A 26,216-nucleotide genomic window follows, 5' to 3' on the forward strand; every position below is an offset into this window, starting at 1 on the left:
AAGCTGGTCCATCATATCTTACCTCATCAAGAAAATCGTAGCAGTGTACAGGACACAATCTTGTTTCCAGTACACACTCCACAAGTGCCCGGCCAATTTTGTGTGTTTCTTCACTAAGTCATGGAGGTGGGTAAGGACTTGTTAGCTTACACCAATCTTCTTGAATAATGAGTAATCAATTAATAATGATACATCTTATTGTGCATCTTTATAGAGCTTTCACCTGAGTTTCGGGACTGTGAATTATGTCACCCCATGTTATAACAATGAAAGACACTTTTGATAGAGTAACAGCTGATTCCTGTTCCTGTGTTTTTGTCTCCACACATAAGAACCCTTTTTTGAATTATGACCATATCCTGCTGGGTCCAGCAGTTGTAATATTCTGGGAGTCTTTGTCACATTGCCTGGCTCCCACTAATACTGCTGCTCCCCCATCATTGTGCCATTGGGTACCTGACCTGTCTGTTGACATGATGGCCTGCTGATCCCCAACTAGTTACTATCTGAGTAGATGGCTCATTCAAACTGCCTTTTCTTTCAACTTCCAAATCTAAGAAATAAAATATTAAGTTCTTAGTTTAAAGGCCCTGACCATTTGCCAATTCTTTAAATTTCGGAGGTCTTTCAATCGGTCATGGGAATTTGGCGAGTTTAAGTTAAAGTTTGGATGAGAGATCATCAGCCTGAAATATTAGCTCAGCTGCTGCCTCAGAACCTGTGTATTTCCAGAATTTTATTGAGCAAGAAACAATCTGACAGAGGAACTTGGTGGTTTGAGTTGGATGAATGCAGGGTCAACAAACATCAACAATTTCTGTCCCTTCAACATTGCTGCTCTACCCGCTGAGTACCTCTGGCAGATTGCCTGCTGCTCCATGTCCCAGCATCTGCAGTTTCTTGTGTCTCCAGGATTTTTTCTTCATAGTTCCACTGATCACATGGGAGTTGGTACTAAATTGTTCTGATGTGATAGCAACTCTCCATTTTGTTCAATCCCATTTGCATTGAGATCTACTTTCTGTCTCTGTTCGGTATCCAGGAATGTTGTGTAATGTTAAATACTTTCTACAAGTTGCAGTAGAAGAACTTTACTTTGCATGCAGATTATTTAATTATAATTGTGCACTGAGATAGTAAGGGGAAAAATAACAATGCAGAAAAAAATACAGGAGAAGTGCAGTGCAGATGGACAGTAAGATGCAAAGCCATTGTGAGGTCAAAGTCTGCCTTATGCGCTACTTTGATTCATTCTCTGGTAATCCTAGCTCAACAGCCAAAGACCTATTCAACTTGGAAATTAAGGAGTGCCCCTTCTCCCAGTCCCCAAACTACCGGTCTGGATAATTTAATTTGGAGTAAGTTTTCAGCTCGGGCACCTTGACCCCCAACTCAGCTTGATACTTGGAGGCTTCCAGACCATTTGTCTCTGGCCTTTTGCGAATATTTCAGGTATTAAGGATACATGCTGTATATTTAAAGATCATGAACATATTAGAGTGAGACATTTCAAGGTGTCTGTCAATTTAGCTCCTTCCATCCCTACCTGCACATCCCACACCCACCCCGCATTGATCATTAATTTTTGTGCTTGCTTAAATTGACACTCTCTCTCACGGCAGGGCATGGTGGATGCTGGTGAACATCCATCTACCACCTTGACGCGCGAGTTCGAGGAAGAGGCACTCAATTCTCTGTGTATTCCTCGTAGTATTAAGGATCGGATGAGGAAACAGTTCCAAGCCATTTTCAGCAAAGAGAACTCCATGAAGGTGAGCAGGAGCAGGGCCAGTGCTTTTGTAAGGCTTGTGCTCTCTGGGACGGGGGTTACTTATCTAGCACTAGCATTGTAACACAGACAAAACGCTGGAGGAACTCAGCAGGTCAGTCAACATCTATGGAAAAGAATAGACAGTCGACATTTTGAGCCAAGACCCTTCTTCAGGACTGAGAAGGAAAGGGGAATTAAGCCAGAATAAAAAGGTGGGGGGGAGGGGAGGAGGCTAGCTGGAAGGTGATAGGTGAAGCCAGGTGGGTGGGAAAGGTCAAGGGCTGGAGAAGAAAGAATCTAACAGGAGAGGAGAGTGGACCATAGGAGAAAGAGGGAGGAGGGGACCCAGGGGGAAGACATGAAGATCAGAGTGGGGAATTAGGGATGGGGGGAGTTTGTTTACTGGAAGGAGAAATTGACATTAATGTCATCAGGTTGGAGGGTTCAATCTGGGGGTCCTCAGCCCTGAGGGCGGCTTCATTTGGCAAACGAGGAGGCCATGGACTGACACATCAGAATGGGAGTCTCCAGTTTACAATGGCTCACACCAGTGCCGAGGAGGGCACTGGACATAACAGACGGCCCCAGCAGATTCGCTGGTGAAGTGTTGCCTCATCTGGAAAGACTGTTTGGAACCCTGAATAGAGGTGATGGAGGAAGTATGGGCAGGTGTAGCAGGTAGACTGCTTGCAGGGAGATAAGTGGGAAGGGATGAATGGACAAGGGATTAGTGGAAAGTGGAGGGAAGGGGGAAGTGAAGGTATATTTGGTGGCAGGATCCCTTTGGAGATGGCAGAAGTTGTAGAGGATAATGTTTTGTATGGTGTGATAAGTAAAGACACGAGGGACACTATCACTATTAAGGCAGCAGGAAGATGGGGTGAGTGTGGATGTATGGGTAATGGAGGAGATGCAGCTGAGGGCAGTATCAATAATAGAGGGAGCGAAACTCCATTCTTTAAAGAATCAGGACATCTCTGATGTCCTGGAACAGATGCGGAGGAGGCAAAGAAACTGTGAAAAGGGAATAGCATATTTTCAGGAGATAGGGTGGGAAGATGTATTGCCGAGATAACCGTAGGAATCACAAGGTGTTTTATAAAAGATATTGGTTGGCAGTTTGTCTCCAGAGATGGAGACCGGGAGATTGAGAAAGGGAAGGGAGGTGTCAGAGATGGACCAAGTGAGTTTAAAGGCAGGGTGGAAATTAGAGGCAAAGTTGATGAGCTCAGCATGAGTGTATGAAGCAGCACCAGTGCAGTCGTCAGTGTAGCGGAGGAAGAGTTGAGTAAAAGCGGTGAAGGCTTCACACGTGGACTGTTCTCTACACAGCCAACGAAGAAGGAGACATAGCTGGGGCGCATGAGAGTGCCCATAGCTACCCCTTGGGTGGGAGGAGCCAAGAAAAAATTGTTGACAGTGAGAACCAGGTCTGCCAGATGGTGGAGGGGATTAGTTGGTTCTTTCCTCAAGAAAGAGGAGCCACTCACCTCCCGGAACCGTCTCTGAGACAGCAAAGCACCGGATAGTGTCAATTGGCCCAAAAACACACCACCAAACTGTAGCTCACGAACTCCAACAGTATCAGAACCACATTTAAAAGAGAAAGAGACATAAAAGAAGTTAAAGAAGCAGTTTTGTGGACCATCTGGTTTTGTTGCCCATGATAGCATTGTTTGTTGGTGCCATCTTCTTCTCTGAGGCTTTGGCGTGCAGTAACACAGGAGGAGCAGGGAATATAGGAGACATAGATTGGCCTAAGAAACTGAGCTGGCATGTGCCTCCCTGGCTGTGAAGTGACCTAGAATTGATTGTCAAAGTAAGTTCCTGACATATTATGAAGTTACGCTACTTTGGCTGGTTTCATGGTTTTTAAAGACCATGATCTGGAAGGCAATGTCTGGATTCCAGATGTTTTTTGTTGAAGGTTGTAGAGCGGTAGTAGATGTTTCCATCCAGTTGGTAACTCATGATCTTTGACTTAGACAAAATGGCAGTCAGGGCAGTGGACTGCTTCTCGTACATGATGTGGGAATACATCTCTCATGACCACATCTGTAGGAAGTTCATCCAGCAGCTGCTCTTGACTGCCTGTCAAAGATCTGGAGGTGAAGTTGGAAGTACTTAGGATCACCAGAGATGAATTTTAATGAGGTGGACACTCCTTAGGTGCAGACTACAAATAGTTGGGTGACCACTAGAGTAGTCAAGGGGTAGACAAACCATAGTTACCCTCTGGCCTTTTCCCTCAGTAAGAGTTATATCCCTTTGGATACTGCTGGGGGGGGCGGGGTGACCTTTCAGAGGCCAACACTAGTAGCCAGATTAGTGACACCGTGCCCCACTCTGACGCAAAGGCTGAAGTAAGGCAGAGCAATAGTGCTAGGGGCCTCTAGTAATGAGTGCAGAGAAGCATTTCTGTGGCTGCAGATGAGACTCAAAATGGTGTGTTGCCTTCCTGATGGCAAGGTCAAGCACATCTCGGAGAGGGTACAGGACATGCTGACGGGATGAGCAGCCATATTGATACCAGTTACATAGGGATGTGGTCCTACAAAGTGATTTTAGAGAGCCAGGCATAAAGTTTAAAAAGCATCACTTCTAGGGTTATAATATCAGGATTACTACAACTTCCATGTCCTAGTGAGGGGAGAAATAGGTACATGGTGCAATTTAACACGTGGCTAAGGAACTGGTGCAGGAAGGAGAACTTCAGATTTATGGATCATTGCGTTCTCTTCCAGGGCAGGTGGGACCAGTAAACACAAGACTGGAAGGAAATCAATATCATGGCTGGGAGGTTTGCTGGTTCTACTCAGGAGGACTTAAACTAGAATGGCAGGGAATCGGAACCACAGCAGCAGGATAGGGTTGAGAGTTGGAAGGATGGTATGACATGTAGCACTGAGAAGGACAACGGAAAGCAGCCTAATCAACATGGTGGCACTTATGGGAGGAAATGTATTTATTTCAGTGCTCAGTATTATGAGTAAGGTGGATGGACTGGAGCCTGGCCCAGTACATGGAATTGCAATGTCATTGCTGTTACAGAGACCTGATTACTTGAGGGACAGGCTGGCACCTAGACCTTCCATGGTGGTGGTGTTTTAGGAATTGTAAGGGATGGGAGTGTTGTACTTCTGATGAGGGAGAATGTCACAGCAATAGTCAGAGTGGACACATGAGAAGGCTCATCCACAGAGACAACTTGGGAGGAGCTCAGAAATAAGAAAGATGCCGTTATGCTGATTATACTATTGATCCCCAATAGCCATAGGAGAGGTAGAGGAGCAGATGTGTAGACAGATTATGGTAGGTGCAGAAATAGTATTGATAGGAACTTCATTACACAAGAGATCGGGCAAAGTATACGGAGAGGAATAAAGAATCGACATTTTGGGCCAAGACCTTCATCAGAACTGAGTGGGGCTTTGATAGGGCAAGCTTTCTCAGTGCATCCAAGAGGGGATCTTGGAGAGTCCAACTAGAGGAAAAAACATGTACTGGAACTGGTTTTGGGAGGTGAGCCAGACTAGGTGACTGACCAGATAATGGGAGAACATTTCGGGAATAATGACCACAACTTGTTATGGTTTAAGATAGTTATGAGTAAGGATGAAATTGGATCTTGCAATATGGTGCTAACCTGAGGGAGGGCAAATGGATGAGAGGATAATCCAAGGGGTGTTAATTGGGAACAGCTGCTGTCAGTTAAGTCCACATTCGAACATGTGAAAATTGTTTAAAGACCAACTGATTAGATTTCAGGATCTGCATGTTCCAGTAAGAAATAAAGACAAGAATGGTGAGGTAAAGAAACCTCAAATGACTTGAGGTCCTAATTTAAATAGGATGAAAAAGGAAGCATTTTTAAGATTTAGGAAGCTAATATCAGACTGGGCCCTTGTAACATACAAGGATAGCAGGAAAGTACTCAAGCAGGTAATTGCCCATGGCGAGTGGGACGGAAGAGAGTCTCAAGGCATTCTATACTTCTATTTAGAAAAAGAGAACAATCATAGAGAATAGATCCACTCAAGGATAGAGGAGGGAATTTGTGCTTGAAGCAACATGAGTACTTTGCTACAGTATTTACCCTCAAGAAGGATTTGGAACACTGAGGGTAGAGTGGGACATTTTGAGGTTAAGGAGGAGATAGTGCTGGATCTTCTGAAAAGTATTCAGGTAAATAGGCCCTCAGAGCCTGATGGCATATCCCTGATTGAGTATTGAAAGAAGCAAAAGAAGAGATTGTTGGGACTTTGACAAAGATTTTTGTGTCCTCATTAGCAACAGGTGGTCTCAGCACTGGAGAGTAGCAAATATCCTCCCTTTGTAAAAGAAAGGAAATAGGGACATTCTGGGTTATTATAGGCCAGTGGTAGGGAAATGATTGGAGAAGATGCTTAGAGATACAATTTATGTGCATTTGCGAAGGATTGACCTGCTTGAGGTCAATTAGCATGGCATTTTTTGTGGGGCAGGTCATGCCTTACAAACCTGATTGAAACTTTTGAAGGGATAACAAAAGTGCTTGATGAGAGTAAGGCAGTCAATGTTGACTACAAGGACCTTAATAAGGCATTTGGGAAGGTTCTTTATGGTAGGTTGATTCAGAAGATAAAGATGCAAGGGATCCAGGATGAATTGCAAGTTTGGACATTAAACTGGCTTGCCCATATAAGAAAGAGAATCAGGCTGGAATTCCAGTGGCGTTCTGCAAGGGTTAGTGCTGGGACCTCTTTTTTTCTGATATAGTGTATATCAAAGACCTAGATGAAAATGTAGATTGGTGGATTAGCAAGTTTGTGCATGGCACCAAGACTGGTGGAGTTGTAAATGGTGTAAAGGACTATCGAAGAAGATAGTGGGATATAGTTTAGATACAGATATGGGTGGGGAAGTGGCAGATGGAGTTTAATCTGGGGAAGTGGTGGTGTTACTCTTTGGGAAATCAAATGAAAGGAGAACATATATAGGCCCCTCACTATCATTGAGGTACAAAGGAATGTTTGATTCCAGGTTCATAGTTAACTGAAAGTTGCAATGCAAGTGGATAAGGTGGTAAAGAAGCCACTCCCAATGATTTAGAAACAGCTTCTTCCCTTCTGCCATCTGATTTGGACACTGAACTCATTAACATTACCTCACTACTTTTTTATTTCTGGTTTTGCATTACTTATTTAATAAAAAAATATATATACACACACTCTCAATGTAATTCAAGGATTTTTTTCTATTACGGATTACATTGTACCGCAAAGACAACAAATTTCATGACATTGGACTAATGACATAAGCAGAAAAGGGGAAGAGGTGCTATGCAAAGAGAATATTGATTGAAGAAAGAGGCTGAAGGGAAGGAAAGGATCCCTAAAGTTGTAATCTCCAGATTAATCCTTTCACCATGGACTAGTGCACATGGGAATGGGGTGATAGTATAGGTGAATGAGTGGCTGCAGAGATGGTACAGGGAACAGGGTTTCCAATTCTTGGATCATTGGAACCTTTTCTGTAGAAGGGGTAACCTGTACAAGAGGGGTGGGTTGCACCTGAACTGGAGGGGAACTGATATCCTGGCTGCATGGTTTTGCTGATGCTGCTCGGGAGAGTTTAAACTAGTTGTTGTTGTCATTACTGAAATTTGGTTGAGAGAGGAGCAGGAGTGAGTGAGTAATACTCACATATTTTCAAACTTGTAGAAAAGATAGAGGAGGAGGTAAAGGCAGGGGGTGGAGTTGAACTAATTTAGGACAGTATCACTGCTGCACATAATGGAGGGGTCAGACACTGAGTCCATTTGGGTGGAACACAGGAATAGGAAGTGTGCAATTACACTAATGGTGTTGCACTACAGACCCCCTTATAGCCACTGGCACATGGAGGAACCAATGTAATCAGATTAAGGAAATGTGTGTAAACAAAAAAAATAGTTTTGGTGTCATGAGGGATTTCAATTTCCTTAAAATAATCTGGGACCTTCTTAGTGTAAGGGGTTTAGATGAGGCAGAAGTTGTTAAGTGCATCCATTAAGGTTTCTTAAAGCAATATGTGGACAGTCCAATGAGAGGAGGGGCCATACTGGACCTGGTGTTGGGTAATGAGTGCGGTCAGGTGACCAGTTACAGAACAGTGACCACAACTCTGTAACTTTCAGGATAGCTATAGATAAGGATAGGTATGGTACTTGTGAAAGAATTTTAAATTGGAGTAGGGCAAATTATAAGGGCTTTAGGCAGGAACTAAGAAGCATTAATTGGTAAGTCCACATTAGACATGTCGAGGCTGTTTAAAGATCAATTGCACAGAGTAAAGAGAAGAACGGAAGGAAGGACGGGGATGGAAAGATAAGAGCACCTTGGATATCCAGAGACTCGATGAACTTAGTCAAGTAGAGAAAGGAAAAGTGTGTAAAAATTCATAAGTTAGGATCTAATGAAGCACATGAGGAGTATAAGGAAGCCAGAAAGGTAGTAAAGAAAGGAATTAGGAAAGCCAGGAGGGGCCATGAAGAGCCCTTGACAAGTAGGTTTAAGGTGAATCCCAAGGCTTTCTATATAGACATCAAGAGTGAAAGGATAACTAGGGTGAGGGTGGGACCCCCTCAAGGATAAAGGATTTGCTTGGATGCAGAGAATGTGAGTGAGGCACTTATTGGGTACTTTGCTTCCCAAGGAAAAGGATTTGGAGGACCAGGAGATCAGTGCTGAGTGTATAAATATGTTAGAGCACTTGGAGGTCAAGGAAGAGAAAATGTTGGGCCTCCAGATTAATATTAAGGGTGTTAAGTCCCCAGGACCTGATGGGATTTACCCTAGGTTATTAAGGAGGCAAGAGATGAGGTTGCTGGGCCCTTGACTGGTATCTTTGTTTCCTCTCTAGCCACAGGCGAGGTCATGGAGGACTAGTCAGTGGCTAATGTATCTTTATTTAAGAAGGGAACAAGGGAAATTAGTGCAGTTCCCCCAATATCTGTGCTGGAGCCTCTGTTGTTTGTAGTGTATAAATGATCTGGATAAGAATGTGAGTTTGTCAATTTCTAGATGATACCAAGATTGAAGGAGTTGTGGATAGTGTAGAAGACTGGCAAAGAATAACACACAATATAGATTAATTTGCAGATATGGGCTAGAAGTGGCAGATGGGAGTTTAACCCAGATAGATATGAGGTGTTGCACCTTGCTAGGCAAGTACAAGGAGACAGTATGCTGTTAAGGCCAAGGTCCTTAAAAGTGTTGCTGAGCAGAGAGATCTTGGGATCCAAGTTCATAGTTCCTTAAAAGTGGCTACACAAGTTGATAAAGGTGGGTAAGGGGGGGTGGAGTTTCAAGATGGTGACGTAGACATCTGCCTTTGGGCGCTCTTCATTTTTTAAACTATAATCACCCTTTAATCTTTTCGTACTTAATTACATGGGTTGATATTCACGATTTACTTCTTTTTTAAAATAATACTTGATTTAATCTTTTCAAACTTAAAATGTCTGTATCTAAGAAATTGTCTAAAGACCCTCCATCTCTTGAGGCAATCTCCAGTCTTCTGGATACTAAATTTGCAAGTATGGAAAATAAGCTTACTGCGAAAATATCTGAGCTTGAAGAAGTCATTAGATCATTTGATACCAAGCTTCAATCGCAGGCAGCAGATATTGAACGGCACCAAGAAAAGTTTGCGGCTCTTGACAAGTTAATTTGTGAAAAAATACGTACTATTGAAACTTTGGAGGAGAAGTTACGGTCGACCGTTAAAATAGTGGAGCAGAGTAAGTTTAAAATCACCGTTCTCGCAGACAAAATTTGCGTATTATCGGATTTCCCGAAAATGTTGAGTCTGGTGACTTAACTGAATATTTCTCTAACTTATTGTGGGAAATTTTCGGTGAGGACGCTTTGCGGGCTAAACCTACTATCGATCGTGCTCACAGAGTTTTGAGATTTTCGATGTCGAGAGATAAACCACGAGCTGTGATTGTTCACCTCCATTATCCTCAGGAGAAAGAGCTTTTAATCCGATTAGCTCGTCAGAAAGGTATGATTTCTCACAGAAACATCAAGTTTCGAATTGTTGAAGATTATTCATTTGATGTGATGAAAGCGAGAATCGCTTTTAAACCAGTGATGGCAGAGATTCATTCGATTGGACTTAAACAAGCTTTAAGATACCCAGCGAATCTCAGAATTACGTTGAGCGACAACAGTCAGCGCTTCTTTAATACTCCGGAGGAAGCGAAGAAATTCGTCGAAGAATATCGGTCTTCTAGTACAAGTTGAACTATGTGTTATGTTGAAGAATTTTTGGAGAGAAGATGCCATTTCGTTTTGAGTTTTAACTTATGAAACTGTGGTATAGCTTTTTATTTTGGTCTGTAGACCTGGTCTTTTTTTATTATCATGGTTTATAGAAGCTCTTCTAATTTTACTACAATGTTTTTTTTCTTTCTTAATTCTTCTGAACTGGATATACATGTTAATACTCTGTAATAATGATTTATTTTTTAAGATGTCGTTTCTTCTTACCATAAGACTTTGCTTTCCGTAAGCATTTATTTGCTTGTACTTGAAAATGGGACGAATGTTTTGGACCTTTTTTTATATATTGTAGTGATTGTTGAATCCTTTTTTTGATCCTTTTTTGATGACCTTTTTTTAATAGATTGGTGAATTTACACTTATATTTCGTAATATGGTTTTTTCAAAATGTCGTTTCTTCTTCCCATAAGACTCTGTTTTTGAAACGTCATTTTCTTGTATCTGAATATGGAGTCTTTTCTTAAAGGTATATTACACTATTTTAAACTTTAATGTTTATCCTTTTTTACTAATGTTTTTTTGCTTTGTTATATTATTTTTCCATTTTGATTGATATATTCTTTCTTTTTACAACCCTGTATTTATATCTGGGTGTTATATAGTCTTTTTTCTTTCTTTTAATTAAGTTGCCATCTTGAAAATGGGGGTAATATTAGTATTAGTTTATGCGCCTGCCGCTTGGCTTTTTTTCGAGGGGTTGGGGGAGGGGGTAGGGTTCTTTTTTCACGCTTTTGCTTTTTGTTTTTTTGCTTTTAGTTTATGGGCCAACTTTAGATTATTAATATTGTTGAAGTGTCATGTTCTCTGGTTGCTCCTGAATTATTTTTCCTTCTTCCTGAATTATGGGTTATGTTTTTTTAACCTTTTATGATATATACAATTAGTATTGGCATGATAGATAAGTCTATTAATTTTATTTCTTGGAATACTAATGGTTTAAATCATCCGATTAAACGTAAAAAAATATTTAAAGTATTCCATAGACTAAATGCTAATATTATTTTTGTACAGGAGACCCATATTAGGAGGGAGGATAATCAACGCTTTTTTAGGTTCTGGAAGGGTCAACAATTTCACTCGAATTGTACCGCCAAAATTAGGGGTGTGTCTATTTTTATAGACCCCTCAATTTCGTTTACACATCATGAAATTATTTCTGATCCACAGGGCAGATTTTTGTTGATAACTGGCTCACTTTTCAATCGAAAAGTGGCTCTAGTTAATATTTATGCTCCAAACTTTGACTGCCCTGAATTTTTTAAACGGTTATTTACTTCCCTCCCTAATCTAAATGAATATATGCTGATAATGGGTGGAGATTTCAACTGTTGTTTGAATCCTTCGATGGATAGATCTAAACCTATTCGAATTCTTCCGAATAGATCAGCCTTACTTATTAATTCCTTTATGGTTGATTCGGGAATTACTGAAATATGGCGGTTTTTGAACCCTAAAGATAAAGAATTTTCATTTTTCTCACATGTTTATCACAGTTATTCTAGAATTGATTATTTTCTTATTGATCATCGTTTATTAACAGATGTTACTGATTGTAAATATGACTCTATTGCCATTTTGGATCATGCACCTTTGAAGTTATCTATCAAGATTTCGGACTCTTTCAATAATACTAAATCTCGGAGACTTAACACTTTGTTTCAAGATCCAGAATTTATCACCTTCATAAAACAGCAAATTGACTTGTTTTTTTCAACGAACTATACCGAAGAGATTGACAGAGGAATACTTTGGGACTCTTTTAAGGCTTTTATCCGTGGACAAATTATCTCATACTCTGTAGGTAAAAGAAAACAAAGATATTTAGATATTGCTTTATTAGTGGATAAAATTAAAGGAATTGATAAGATTTATTCCGTGACTCCTACCAAAGAACTCTATAAGAAGAGAGTTGAGCTTCAAATGGAACATAGTTTACTATTATCCTCTTCAATTGAGAATCAATTAATTAAGACTAGGGCTCAATTTATATTCATAGTGATCGAACTGGTAAATTGTTAGCTAAACAATTAAAAGCTATTTCGACTAAGCGACAAATTATTAAAATTCGTAAACAAGACGGTAATCTGACTACTGATCATAAAGAAATTAATAATACTTTCCAAGATTTTTATAAATCTTTATATCAATGAGAATTTGATGGCGATCTATCCATGATGGATAATTTTTTTAACAATTTGAATATTCCTAAACTGACAGATGAAGATCGGAGCTTGTTCGATGCTCCTATTTCTATGGCTGAAATAGGAGAGGCCATCTCATCAATGAACTCAGGGAAAGCTCCTGGTCCTGATGGTTATATTATAGAATTCTTTAAAACTTTTTCTTCTTTGCTTTCCCCTTGGTTATGTGAAATTTTTAATGATGCATTTATTAAGAAGACACTACCCCAGTCTTTTTATGAAGCTACTATCTCTCTAATTCTTAAAAAAGATAAGGATCCTACTCTATGTGCATCTTATCGCCCTATATCGCTATTAAATGTAGACTCTAAGATTCTTACAAAAATTTTAGCTATTAGATTAGAAAAGTTACTATCACAAATTATTTCAGAAGACCAAACTGGTTTTATTAGGAACCGGTATTCCTTTTTTAATGTTAGAAAATTGATTAATATAATTTACACTTCTTCACCCACAACCCCAGAATGTGTTATTTCATTAGATGCTGAAAAAGCTTTTGATAGAGTTGAATGGACATACTTATTTAATACAATGAGAAATTTTAATTTTAGTCCTAATTTTATATCATGGATTAAATTAATTTATTATAAACCTGTTGCTTCTGTTCTTACAAATAATTACAGATCCCCTTTTTTTCAATTATCTCGTGGTACGAGACAAGGTTGTCCATTAAGTCCTTTATTATTTAACATTGCATTAGAACCTTTAGCCATTGCTACTCGTGAATCCCCTAATATTTTTGGTATTACCCGTAATGAGAAGTTATACAAGTTATCACTTTATGCTGATGACTTGATGTTATATATTTCCGATCCTGACAGGTCTATTCCCGCTATTTTATCCTTATTGGCTCAATTTGGTAGTTTTTCTGGTTATAAACTAAACTTGGATAAGAGCGAATTATTCCCTTTAAATGCGCAAACTTTATTGAATGACAGGATACCATTTAAAGTTGTTACTGATAACTTTATTTATTTAGGTATAAAAATTACTAAGAAATATAAAGATTTATTCAGATTGAATTTTTTACCTATGCTTCATCAGATTCAACAACTTACTACAAGATGGTCTCCTTTATCTTTATCATTAGTTAGCCGGATTAATGCTATTAAAATGATGATTTTACTGAAATTTTTATATTTATTTCAAGCCTTACCAATTTTTATTTCTAAATCTTTTTTTGATAACATTGATTCTAAAATTTCCTCATTTGTGTGGCAAAATAAAAACCCCAGGTTAAGTAAAAGGCAGTTACAAAAATCAAAAAAAGATGGTGGTTTTGCTTTACCTAACTTTAGATTTTACTACTGGGTGAATAATATTCAAAATTTAATATATTGGAAATTAGATTTGGATTCACCATTGTGCCCACAGTGGGTAAATTTAGAATGCAATGATGCACAAGGATATTCTCTATTCTCTGTTCTTGGTTCTTCTCTTCCTACTGATTTAGTTAAATTCAATAAACAGTTATCCAATCCTATTGTCAAGCACACATTATGAATTTGGTTTCAATTTCGTAAGTTTTTTACTCTGAAAAACTTTGTTCTTGATAGCCCTATCTTACTTAACTTCTTTTCCAAACCTTCTTTGACAGATCAAGCTTTTAGCAAATGGAAAAGGAAAGGTATAATGTTTTCGAGATCATTTTTTTGAAGGTAGTTTGATGTCTTTCGACCAACTTTCCAACAAATTTAAGTTACCTAAATCTAATTTTTTTAGATATTTACAAATTAGAAATTTTTTACATAAAGTTCTACCATCCTTCCCCAATTCAACTATGATAGACTTTTCAGATTTGATTTTTACCTTAAATCCTTGTCAGAAGGGATTAGTGGCTCTTATTTATAACATGATTATGAAAATACAACCAGAAATATCAGGTAGAATTAAACAAGAATGGGAAAAAGAACTTCAATACAATATATCAACAGAAAAATGGGAAAAAATTTTACAAGTGGTTAATTCTTCTTCTATATGTGCTAAACATGCTTTAATACAATTTAAGGTTGTACACAGAGCCCATATGTCTAAAGATAAACTTGCTCGATTCTATTCTCATATTAACCCTCAATGTGACAGATGTCATTTAAATGTGGCCTCATTGACCCACATGTTTTGGTCATGTCCCACTTTACATGACTATTGGAAGGACATATTTGCTATTATTTCCTCAATATGGAATATTGATTTACAACCTCATTTTATTACTGCAATTTTTGGTATACCAAATGAGGATGGTAACCGGTTTTCCCCTTCAATTAGTCGAATGATGGCCTTTGCAACATTAATGGCCAGAAGGTCTATATTACAAAATTGGAAAGAAGTAAACCCTCCTACCACGTTTCAGTGGTTCTCTCAAACTATTTCTTGTCTGAGCTTAGAAAAAATTAGAAGTACTATTTTCGATTCATCAATTAAATTTGAAGAAACTTGGGGACCGTTCATTCGACACTTTCATATGAATTTGATCTCTTCCAGACCTTTTCATTTTTTATTCTTGTTCTGGTATGGAGTTCTGGAGTTTTTGACACTATCATATCTATATAAACTGTTATTATTGCCCATGTTAGTTTAGTTTAGGTTTTTTTTTTCAATTTTTTTTTCTCTTGCATTTTTTAATTTTTTTTTTCTTTTGATGATTATTCTTGTTTTTTTCATGTATAATTAATATAGGTTACATTGATTAATGTACTATTTTTTGCTGATATTTTAATAAGATATTGTTATTCTATTACTAATTTAACTAAGTCTAATGTACCCATAACCTATTCAATTTCACAATATGTTTTTTTTTCTATATATGAAATTCAATAAAAAGATTGAAAAAGAAAGAAAGAAAGGTGGTTAAGAAGGCTTATGGGAAGCTTGCTTTTTTTTAGCTGAGGCACTGAGTTCAAAAGTCATGAGCTTCTGTTGCAACTTCATAAAACTCTGGTTAAACAACATCTAGGGTATTGCATACAGTTCTGGTCGCCCCGCTATAGGAAGGATGTTGAGGCTTTGGAGAGGGTACAGAAGAGGTTACCAGCAAGCTGTCTGGATTAGAGGGCATGTGCTGTTACAAGAGGCTGGATAAATGTGTTGTTTTCTTTGGCTGAGGGGAGATCTGATTGAGGTTTACAGGATTATGAGAGGCATAGAGATGATGGAGAGTGTCTGTTTCCCAAGGGTTGAACTGTCTAATACCAGAGGGCACGAGTGAATGTGAGAAGGTGTATGTTCAAGGGGGGTGTCAGATGGTTGTGGATGCCTGCAATGCACTGCCTGGCATGGTGATAGAGGCAAATACATTAGAGACTTTTAAGAAACACTTGGATAGGCACACTGATGTAAGGAAGATGGAGGGCTAGGTGGGAGGGATTAATGTTGGATGTTTTTAATTTGGTTTTTAGCTGGTTCGGCACAACGTTGTGACTCTGTGGCCTGTTCCTGTGCTGTGCTATTCTATGTTCTACACTCTATAAGCCAGTGATGTTAAACATGAACCTGATTCTGATTCATATGCATTCTTGTCTTTATTGATATGCATGCTAACTATAAGAGTAAGGAAGTCATGCTGCAGCAATACATAACTTTAGTCAGACCACTTGGACTATTGCCAAAAGTCCACTTGCTCTATTACAGGTTGACGTGGAAAGTGTGGAAAGGGTGCAGAGGAGGTTGCCTCCTAGATTAGAGGACAAGAGCTCTATCTATCTCTCTCCATGATAACTTGTAGCTTGAATCTAGAATTGGCTTGCCAATAGAAGACAGCAGAGGGTTGAGGGGTGTGGTGTTTTTTTCTGGCTGTGGGTTTGTGACCAGTTGTGCTTTGCAGGGACTAGTGGTGTTTATTCTGCTTGTGGTAGATATAAGTGACTTGGATAAAAATGTAGATGGGTGGATTAGTAAGTTTCTGATGATATAAATGTTGGTGAAATTGTGGATTCTATGTGGAATGCGATCAATGAAATCGGAATACCGTTCAGTTACAGGTATGGGTGTGGAAAGGGCTGATGAAGTTTAATTCAAGCAAATATAAGATTTTGTACTTTCAGAGATTAAACATTAGCAGGAACTCTACAATTATAATGTCAGGACGTTTAAATGATGGATCTTGGGGCCCAAGTCCATAGCTCCCATGATGGCCACACAAGGAGATAAGTCGATCAGGAAATCACGGCATGCTTGCCTTCATTAGTCAAGCCATTGAGTGTAATCATGTTGCATCTTTATGAAACTGGTTAGATTGCACTTGCAGTATTGTATTCAATTCTGGGTGCTCCATTACAGAGGATGTGGAGTGTTTGGAAAAGATACAGAAGTGGTTGTTGCCTGAATTACAGTGTATGATCTAGAAGGAGAGCTTGTTCAATCTTGGGTAGCTTTGTCTGGAGTCTTGAGGCTGAAGGAGAGGTCTGATAATTTATAAAACTGGGAGGCAGATATGGGTTAGACAGTCATAATCTACTTCACATGATACAAATGGCAAGTACCAGAGATATACATTTCAGGTGAGGGGGGTTTAAAGGAGATGTGGAAGGCAAGAGAGTTTACACAATGTTCTCTCTCCCTCTCTCTTTCTTCCCTCTCCCACCCCACCCCAGATATACACAGGATACGTGGATGATCCACGCAACACCGACAACGCCTGGATGGAAACAGTGGCTGTGAACTTCCACGATGATATTGGTATGTGTGGAAAGGGGGAGCTGTAAGGGGAAGTAAGAAGATGAGAAATGTGGAGACAAAGTTGCGGATGAGAAACAGATTTTTTACAAGCCCTTGAGCACGTTGGCTTTAACGTATGAGGCGTGATTGATAAGGTTGTGGCCTACAGTAGAAGGAGTCAGTTTTAGAAAACCTAGCACATTTATTTTTCAACATAGTCCTCTCATACATTTACACACTTAGTCCAGCAGTCGTCTTTGTAGAAGCAGAGGTGATTGATAAGTTTGTGGCCTAAGGTAGAAGGAGATGAGTTATTAACTTCAAACTTTCTGCATTATCGCTGAGTTGAACTGCACGTGCATGTAACGAGAGTGTCTTGGACCTCCAGGTGGTCCACAGCAGGGGTGATTGATAAGCTTGTGGCCTAAGATAGAAGGAGATGAGTCATACAGCTCTCATTACATGTATGTGCAGTTCAACTCTGAGTGAAAATGCAGAAAGTTTGAAGTTAATAACTCATCTCCTTCTACCTTGGGCCATGAACATCAATCACCCCTGCTGTGGACCAACTTTCTGGAGGTCCAAGATGCCAACTTCTACAAAGAAGGGATCCGTATGCTCCACGACTGCTGGACTAAGTGTGTAAATGCTAGGTTTTCTAAAATTGACTCCTTCAATCTTAGACCACAAACTTATCAATCACTCCTCATACTTTGGAACATCTGGAAGTTGTAAAAGGCAGTATACAGACACACAGTTCTTGCTTTTGTTGGAATTAGTGTCATCATCCTAATGATGAACTCTATTTCCAGGTGACAGTGTGGGAGAACTGAACCTGCATGCAGGTGACGATGCTGTGGATGTCCAGTGGCTTGACATTGACCAGAACCTGCAGCTCTATGCCAGCCACTTTCAATTCCTGAAGAGTGTTGCTGAGTTACGGGGTGGTCATTGGTAGTTGCAGATGGTGTGTGAAGTAATCTAAAGAGGATCAATGACAGTGTCAACGGAGACCGAAATGCAGCAGAGGAGAGAATAACCACTCTCTCCTTTTTATCCTCTTCCTCCCTTTCCATACTCCCCTCTCTCCTCACCATCAATATCTTGTACTCTCTCTTTCCCCTTGGCCTTCCCCATCACTTTTCCTTACCCACTTCTGCCTTCTATGCCCTCCCTCTCTCAGCCTCTTCCCAGTCACCTTCACCCATCTCCCCCCAAGCTTGCCTGCTCTTGCTTCCTTTTACCTCTCCATTTCTCATTCAAGATTAATCTTAAGAGAAAATGTGAGAAATTATAGAAAGTGTACTCTTCGCTATTGTAAAATAATGAAGTAATTGACTGCCAATAAACATTTAAATTGTGTGAAAGGATATGTCATCTATTAAAGACATCAGTCTCGAAACTGGATAACCTAGTGACTAATCTGTTTTAGGCAGTTAACATGAAAATAATTATACCTGGAGTAGATTGTGCCAATAATTTTTACCAAATGAAATTAAGCCTCCACAGAACTGCATCAGACATTTCAAGTCAAGTCAACTTTTACTGTCATTTTGACCATAACTGCTGGCACAGTGCATATTAAAAATGAGACGTTTTTCAGGACCATGGTGTTACAAAACATAGTACAAAAACTAGACTGAACTACGTTAAAAAAATACAACAGAGAAAGCTACACTAGACTACAGACCTACACAGGACTGCGTAAAGTGCACAAAACAGTGCAGGCATTACAATAAATAATGACCAGGACAGTAGGACAAGGTGTCAGTCCAGGCTTTGGGTATTGAGGAGTCTGATAGCTTGGGAGAAGAAACTGTTACATAGTCTGGTCGTGAGAGCCCGAATACTTCAGAGCCTTTTCGCAGATGGCAGGAGGGAGAAGAGATTGTATGAGGGGTGCATGGGGTCCTTCATAATGCTGTTTCCTTTGCGGATGCAGCATGTAGTGTAAACATCCATGATGGCAGGAAGAGAGACCCCGATGATCTTCTTAGCTGAACTCACTATCCACTGCAGGGTCTTGTGATTCGAGATGATGCAATTTCCAAACCAGGCAGCGATGTAGCTGCTCAGGATGCTCTCAATACAACCCCTGTAGAATGTGATGAGGATGGGGGGGGGGGGGGGGGTGGGAGATGGACTTTCCTCAGCCTTCGCAAAAAGTAGAGACACTGCTGGGCTTTCTTTGCTATGGAGCTGGTGTTGAGGGACCAGGTGAGATTCTCCATCAGGTGAACACCAAGAAATTTGGTGCTCTTAACGATCTCTACCGAGGAGCCGTCGATGTTCAGTGGGGAGTGGTTGTTCCGTGCCCTCCTGAAGTCAACAACCATCTCTTTTGTTTTCACATTAAGAGACAGGTTGTTGGCTCTGCACCAGTCCGTTAGCCTGTGTTAGCTTGTCTGTTCCTTTCCCTGAGTCAGGTGAATTACTTGTGTATTGCAGATAATCCCACCACAGTCCTATTGATCATGGGGCTGGGCATTTCCTACAACGCCACTGTAATTACACCAACAAAGCAGCTAACAAATTACACTAACAATGCTTAAGAGAAGTTTTGATCAGTACATGGATGGTAGCGGTATGGACAGCTATGCTCCTGCTGCAGGTCGATGGGAGTAGGCAGTTTAAATAGTTCAGCACAGACTAGATGGGCCTAAGGATCTGTTTCTGCCCTGTACTTTTCTATCATTCTAAAGTTCTTCATTGACTATGACATACTTTTAGATATCCTGAAGGATACCATGCAAATCAAGTCAAGTTCTTTCTTATAGGAAAAGACTCTGATATTTCAAATGGCAAGCAGTGCAGAAGGTGTAAACAAGAGGATTCTATTCCACTGTAAATATTAGCTTCAACCTATGATCAATTAGAAATATGTAGCAACACATACAAAATACTGAAGGAACTCAGCAAGCCAGGCAGCATCAATGGATAAAAAGTACAGTCGACTTTTCAAGCCAAAACCCTTCCCCAAGGCTGGAGAAAAAAAGCTGAGGAGTAGATTTGAAAGGTGGAGGGAAGGGAGGTAATAGGTGAAGCCTGGAGGAAGAGGGATCAAGCAGAGCTAGGAAGTTGACTGGTGAAAGAGACAGAAGGCCAATGAAGAAAGAAAAAGGGAGGGGGATGAGCACCAGAGGGAGGCAATAGGCAAGTAAGGAGATAACATGAGAGAGGGAATGGGGAAGGGGCGTGGGGGGGGGGAGGCACTATTGGAAGTTTGAGAAATTGGTGTTCGTGTCATCAGGTTCGAGGCTACCCAAAAGGAATATAAGGTGGTGTTCCTCCAACCTAAGTGTGGCCTTATCTCGACAGTAGAGCAGGCCATGGAATACCAGAATAGTAATTTGAAGTGGAATTAAAATGTGTGGCCATTTGGGAGATCCCACTTGTTCTGGCGAACAGAGCATAGATGCTCAGTGAAGTGGTCTCCCAATCTACATAAGGTCTCAACAATATACGAGAGGACATACCTGGAGCACCAAACATGACCCCAACAGACTCGCAGGTGAAGTGTCACCTCATCTGGAAGGACTGCTTGCGGCCCTGAAAGGTAGTGAGGGAGAAGGTGTAGGGGCAGCTGTAGCACTTGTTCTGCTTGCAAGTGTAAGTGCCAGGAGGGAGATGGGTGGGAAAGGAAGAATGGACAAGGGAGTCACTGGCAGCAATCCCTCAGAAAGTGGGGGTGGAGGGGATATGTGTTTGGTGGTGGGATCCAGTTAGAGGTGGTGGAAGTTTCAAGAATTATGTGCTAGACGTGGAGACTAGTGGGGTGGTAGGTGAGGACAAGAGGAACCCTATCCACGTTAGCGTGGTGAGAGGATGGGATAAGAGCAAATGTGCATGAAATGGAAGAGATGTGGTTGAGGGCAGCGTTGATGGTGGAGGAAGGGAAGCCCTTTTCTTTGAAAAAGGAGGACATCTTTGTTCTAGAATGAAAAGCTTCATCCTGAGAGCAGATGTGGCAAAGACAGAGGAATTCAGAAAAGGGGATGGCGTTTTTAACAAGGTGGGACAAGGTATGGTCCAGGTAGCAGTGGGAGTCCATTGGTTTATAATAGACATTGGTGGATAAGCTATCTCTGGAGATAGTGACAATGAGATCAAGAAAGGAAAGGAAAGATAACGGTCAGAAATAGGCCAGGTTAATTTGAGGGCAGGTTGGAAGTTGGAGACAATGTGGATGAAATAGAGGAGTTCAACATGGGTGCAGTCATTGATGTTGCATTGGAAAAGTGGGGGATGGCCATCAGTGTAGGCTTGGAATGTAGACTGTTTCACACAGCTGACAAACCTGCAGGCATAGCTGGGCCCCATGCGAGTGCCCATGGCTACCCCTTTTGTTTGAAGGAAGTGTGAGGACCCAAAGGAGAAATTATTTCAAGTGAGGACAAGTTCTACTAGGTGGAGGAGAATGGTGGTTCAGGGCAATTGATTGGGTTTTCTTCACCTGTGAGTCTTTTGGGGTCATATATCTTCTTTTCTTTTTAAATCTTTTTATTAATTTTTAAACAAACATAAATGAAACATACATACAGAGAGTTTGAGAGTACATAGTTAATAGTTTAAATAAACATTCAAATAGATGATAATCAATATATAATAACCTCCGAAACTCATGGTAATTACGAACAAAAGTAGTAAAAAAAAACCCAAAAAAAGAGGGGGAAAAAACTAACCACCATGGGCCATTGCATTATGTCAAATATATACAGTAGTGTCAATAACTCCAAACCTCCATCCAAATAATTAAGGATAATAAAAGTGAGGTTTAGGAAAAGACAATTTAACTCGTATGAAAATGTTGAATAAATGGTCTCCAAGTTACTTCAAATTTAACTGAAGGATCAAAGACAACACTTCTAATTTTTTCTAAGCTCAAACAAGAGATAGTTTGAGAAAACCACTGAAATATAGTTGGAGGATTAATTTCTTTCTAATTCAATATAATAGATCTTCTAGCCATTAATGGAACAAATGCAATCATCCCTCAAGCTGAGGGGGATAAACGACTATTATCCGCCATTGGTAAACCGAAAATTGCAGGAATAGGATACGGTTGGAAATTGATGTTCAGAACTGTTGAAATAATACCGACAATATCTTTCCAGTAATTTTGCAAACAAGGGCAAGACCAAAACATGTGGGTCAATGAAGCAACTCCAGAATGACATCTGTCACAGGTTGGATTAACATAAAAATAAAATCAAGCAAGTTTATCCTTAGACATATGAGCTCTATGTACAACCTTAAATTGTATTAGGGCAAGTTTAGCACAAATAGAAAAAGAATTGACTAATTGTAAAATTTTTTCCCACTGCTCAGTGGGTATAAGATAATGAAGTTCTTTTTCCCATTCCTTCTTAATTTTTTCTGATATTTCTGGCTGTATTTTCATGATCATATTATAAATGATGGCTACTAAACCCTTCTGACAAGGATTCAGAGCTGAAAAAATTTCCGTAATGTCCGATGGACATAATTTCGGAAAAGACTGTAATGTGGCGACCCAATTCCCAGCGCACTCGAACCGGCTCACAAATCAGCACGTGCCGGCATTGAGGCCAGTCCCAAAAAGGGCGCCAAGTCTGCTTCACTAGCAAGGGGAAAAGCCCGCGCGCAGGACGTGACTGTGAATACGCATTCACAGCATTCCTGCCCAGGGAGGGCGGGATCAGGGAGGCTTTAAAGCGAGGCGCGAAGTTCAAATAAATCTTTTTTGCAACTGCAGCTCATCGACTACGTGTCGTTATTTCAGCGCTGTGTGTAGCACACCGCTACAATTGGTGACCCCGACGGCCCAAACGATATTTGGACCGGAGATGAACGACACCACATCAGTTTCGTCAAAACTGCCAAGCTTCTGGACACTGCGACCTCACCTACAGTTCCAGCAAGCAGAAGCCCAATTCCACATTCAGCAGATAACCTCAGATTCCACACGTTACTACTACGTGGTGAGCTCCCTCGAGCAGGAAACAGTGGCCCAGGTTGAGGAGTTCATACAGTCTCCCCCAGCGGATGGCAAATACACCGAATTCAAAGCCCTGCTCATAAGGACTTTCGGACTCTCACGGCGCGAGCGAGCTGCACCTGGATGGTTTGGGAGACAGACCGCCATCGGCTTTGATGAACGAGAAGCTGTCCCTGGCTGGTGGACACAAGCCCTGCCTCATGTTTGAGCAGGCATTCCTGGAGCAGCTGCCTGAGGACATATGCCTGCTGCTGTTCAACGCGGATTTCAGCAACCCCCAGAAGGTGGCAGCCCGGGCGGACTTGTGGTAAGCCAAGAAGGAGAGTGGGGCGTCCGTCGCACAGATCACCAGGCCACGCTCCCAGCAGCAAACCAGACCAGGCCCGGCAGCAGAGCCCACTAACCCCAGAGGGAGGGGTGAGGAGACCAAAGAACAATGATGCTTCTACCACCAGCAGTGGGGCGCAGAAGCACGCCGCTGTAGCCCGCCCTGCAAGTTCCCGGGAAATGCCAAGGCCAGCCGCTGCTGATGGCTACGGCAGCTGGCCATCGGGATAGCTTCCTGTATGTCTGGGACAAGCAGTCAGGACGTCGTTTTTTGGTCGACATCGGAGCCGAGATCAGCATCTTATCTCCAATGAGTTACGACACCTGCAACAGAGAACCGGGTTCCACCTTGAGGGCAGCGAATGGCAGCACAGTAAGGACCTACGGCACCCGTACTGTTCGGCTCCAGCCAGTTCATGTGGGACTTCACACTGGCCGCCATAGCCCAACCGCTCCTGGGCGCGGATTTTTTGTGGGCCTGCTGGTCGACCTGCCGAGGCAGAGACTGGTCCACGCCGAGACCTTTCAGATGTTCTCCCTGGGTGAAGCCCAGTTGCCAGCCCCACACCTAGACTCCATCACCCTGTCCGACAACGACTTCACCAGAGTCCTGGCAGATTTCCCATTGGTTCATGGCAGCCATGCCCAGACACAGCGTACAGCACCACATCCCGACACAGGGAACACCCCTCCACACCCATGCTCGAAGGCTTCCCCCGGACAAACTCCGACTGGTGAAGGAGGAGTTCGAGAGGATGGAGGAATTGGGGATCATACAGCGGTCCGACAGCCCATGGGCCTCCCCCCTGCACATGGTGCCCAAAGCATCAGGGAACTGGAGACCATGCTGCGACTACCGCAGGCTGAACGAGACTACAACACCGGACCGCTACCCTGTGCCGTACATACAGGATTTTGCAGCAAACCTGCACAGCGCACGGATCTTCTCCAAGGTGGACCTCGTCCGGGGATACCATCAAATCCCGATGTATCCGGACGACATCCCCAAAATGGCACTCATCACCCCTTTTGGCCTTTTCGAGTTCCTCCGCATGCCGTTCGGCCTGAGGAATGCCGCACAGACGTTTCAGTGGTTAATGGACGCGGTGGGACGCGACCTGGACTTCGCTTTCATCTATTTGGATGACATCCTCATAGCCAGCAGCAGTCGTCAGGAGCATCTGTTCCACCTCCATCAACTCTACGCCCGACTGAGTGAATACGGCCTGACAATCAACCCAGCCAAATGCCAGTTCGGGCTCGACACCATCGACTTCCTGGGCCACAGGACTACTAAAGACAGGGCAACCCCTCTGCCTACTAAGGTAGACACAGTCCGCCATTTCCCCCGACCCAACACAATCAAAGGCCTCCAGGAATTTGTGGGTATGGTAAATTTCTACCACCGCTTCCTCCCTTCAGCTGCCCTAATCATGCACCCCCGGTTCGTCCTAATGTCGGGTAAGGGCAAGGACATTACCTGGGACGAGGAGTCTGCCGCTGCTTTCATTAAAACGAAAGAAGCCTTGGCAAACACCACGATGCTAGTGCACCCCAGAATGGACGTCCCTACCGCCCTCACAGTGGACGCATCTAACGCGGCAGTCGGTGGGGTGCTGGAACAACTCATCGAGGGTCGCTGACAACCCCTGGCGTTTTTCAGCAAACACCTACGACCACCCGAGCTCAAGTACAGTGCTTTCGACCGGGAACTGTTGGCGCTATACCTGGCAATCTGGCATTTCAGGTACTTTTTGGAAGGTAGGCCCTTCACCGCATTTACGAACCACAAACTGCTTACCTTTGCGTTCACGAAGGTGTCCGATCCCTGGTCATCCCGCCAGCAGCGACATCTGTCCTACATCTCTGAATGCACGACGGATGTCCAGCATGTCTCGGGAAAGGACAATGTCGTGGTGGACGCCCTCTCCTGCCCTAACATCCAAGCCCTGTCCCAGGGGGTAGACTACAAAGCATTGGTGGAGGCGCAGCAGGCAGACGAGGAGATCCCTAGTTACAGAACTGCGGTCTCTGGTTTGCAGCTCCAGGACCTCCCCGTAGGCCCAGGTGAGAGGACCCTACTCTGTGACATCACCACCAGCCAACCCCGCCCCGTCGTCCCAGCAGCCTGGTGGCAGCACGTTTTCAACTCCATTCATAACTTAGCGCACCCCTCCATCAGGACAACCGTCCGTATGGTCTCCAACAGGTTCGTTTGGCATGGACTCTGCAAGCAGGTCAGTGAATGGGCCAGAACGTGCATGCACTGCCAAACAGCCAAGGTGCAACGGCACACCAAAGCTCTGCTGCAGCAGTTCCACCCCACCCACCGGTGTTTCAATCACATTCATGTGGATATTGTGGGTCCCCTGCCAGTGTCGCATGGAGCGTGGTACCTCCTGACTATCGTAGACCGGTTCACAAGATGGCCAGAGGCGATCCCGCTCACCGACACCACCTCCGAATCTTGCACCCGGGCACTGATTGCCAACTGGGTATCTCGCTTTGGTGTACCGGCCCACATTACCTCTGACAGAGGCGCCCAGTTCACCTCCAGCCTGTGGTCAGCTATGGCCAGCCTTTTGGGGACACAGCTGCACCACACAACTGCCTACCACCCACAGTCGAACGGACTAGTGCAGTGTTTCCACCGTCACCTGAAGTCGGCTCTCATGGCCCGCCTGAGTGGACCTAACTGGGTGGACGAGCTTCCCTGGCTCCTGCTCAAAATCCGCACGGCAACCAAAGAAGATCTGCACACCTTGTCGGCCGAGTTGGTGTACGGCGCACCCCTGGTCGTCCCAGGGGAGTTCATACCAGCCCCAAGGGGGCAAGAGGAAAAACCTGCAGCAGTCCTGGGCAGACTACACGAGAGGCTCGGTAACCTGGCCTCCATACCCACTTCACAGCATGGGCAGAACCCGACCTGCGTACCCAAACACCTGCTAAACTAAGTTTGTTTCTGTACAACAGGGCGG

At 42.4% G+C, this 26,216-nt stretch overlaps 1 protein-coding gene across 5 annotated transcripts in view; it reads left to right on the forward strand.

Moving 5' to 3' along the window:
• LOC132399443 (ADP-ribose pyrophosphatase, mitochondrial-like) overlaps nt 1–18,301 on the forward strand; it is a 35,862-nt gene extending 17,561 nt beyond the window's left edge. For 4 of the 5 annotated variants that reach the window (XM_059979781.1, XM_059979782.1, XM_059979783.1 and 1 more), the window contains 3 exons: nt 1,623–1,772; nt 16,871–16,955; nt 17,747–18,301. In XM_059979781.1, coding sequence (XP_059835764.1) covers nt 1,623–1,772; nt 16,871–16,955; nt 17,747–17,892 — 381 coding nt within the window. In that variant the 3' untranslated portion in view covers nt 17,893–18,301. The remainder of the gene's footprint in view (nt 1–1,622; nt 1,773–16,870; nt 16,956–17,746) is intronic. The other variant, XM_059979784.1, reaches the window with a different exon arrangement.
• Nucleotides 18,302–26,216: the final 7,915 nt, after the last annotated feature.

Source organism: Hypanus sabinus, chromosome 9 (genome assembly GCF_030144855.1).
Source record: "Hypanus sabinus isolate sHypSab1 chromosome 9, sHypSab1.hap1, whole genome shotgun sequence".
NCBI lineage: Eukaryota > Metazoa > Chordata > Chondrichthyes > Myliobatiformes > Dasyatidae > Hypanus > Hypanus sabinus.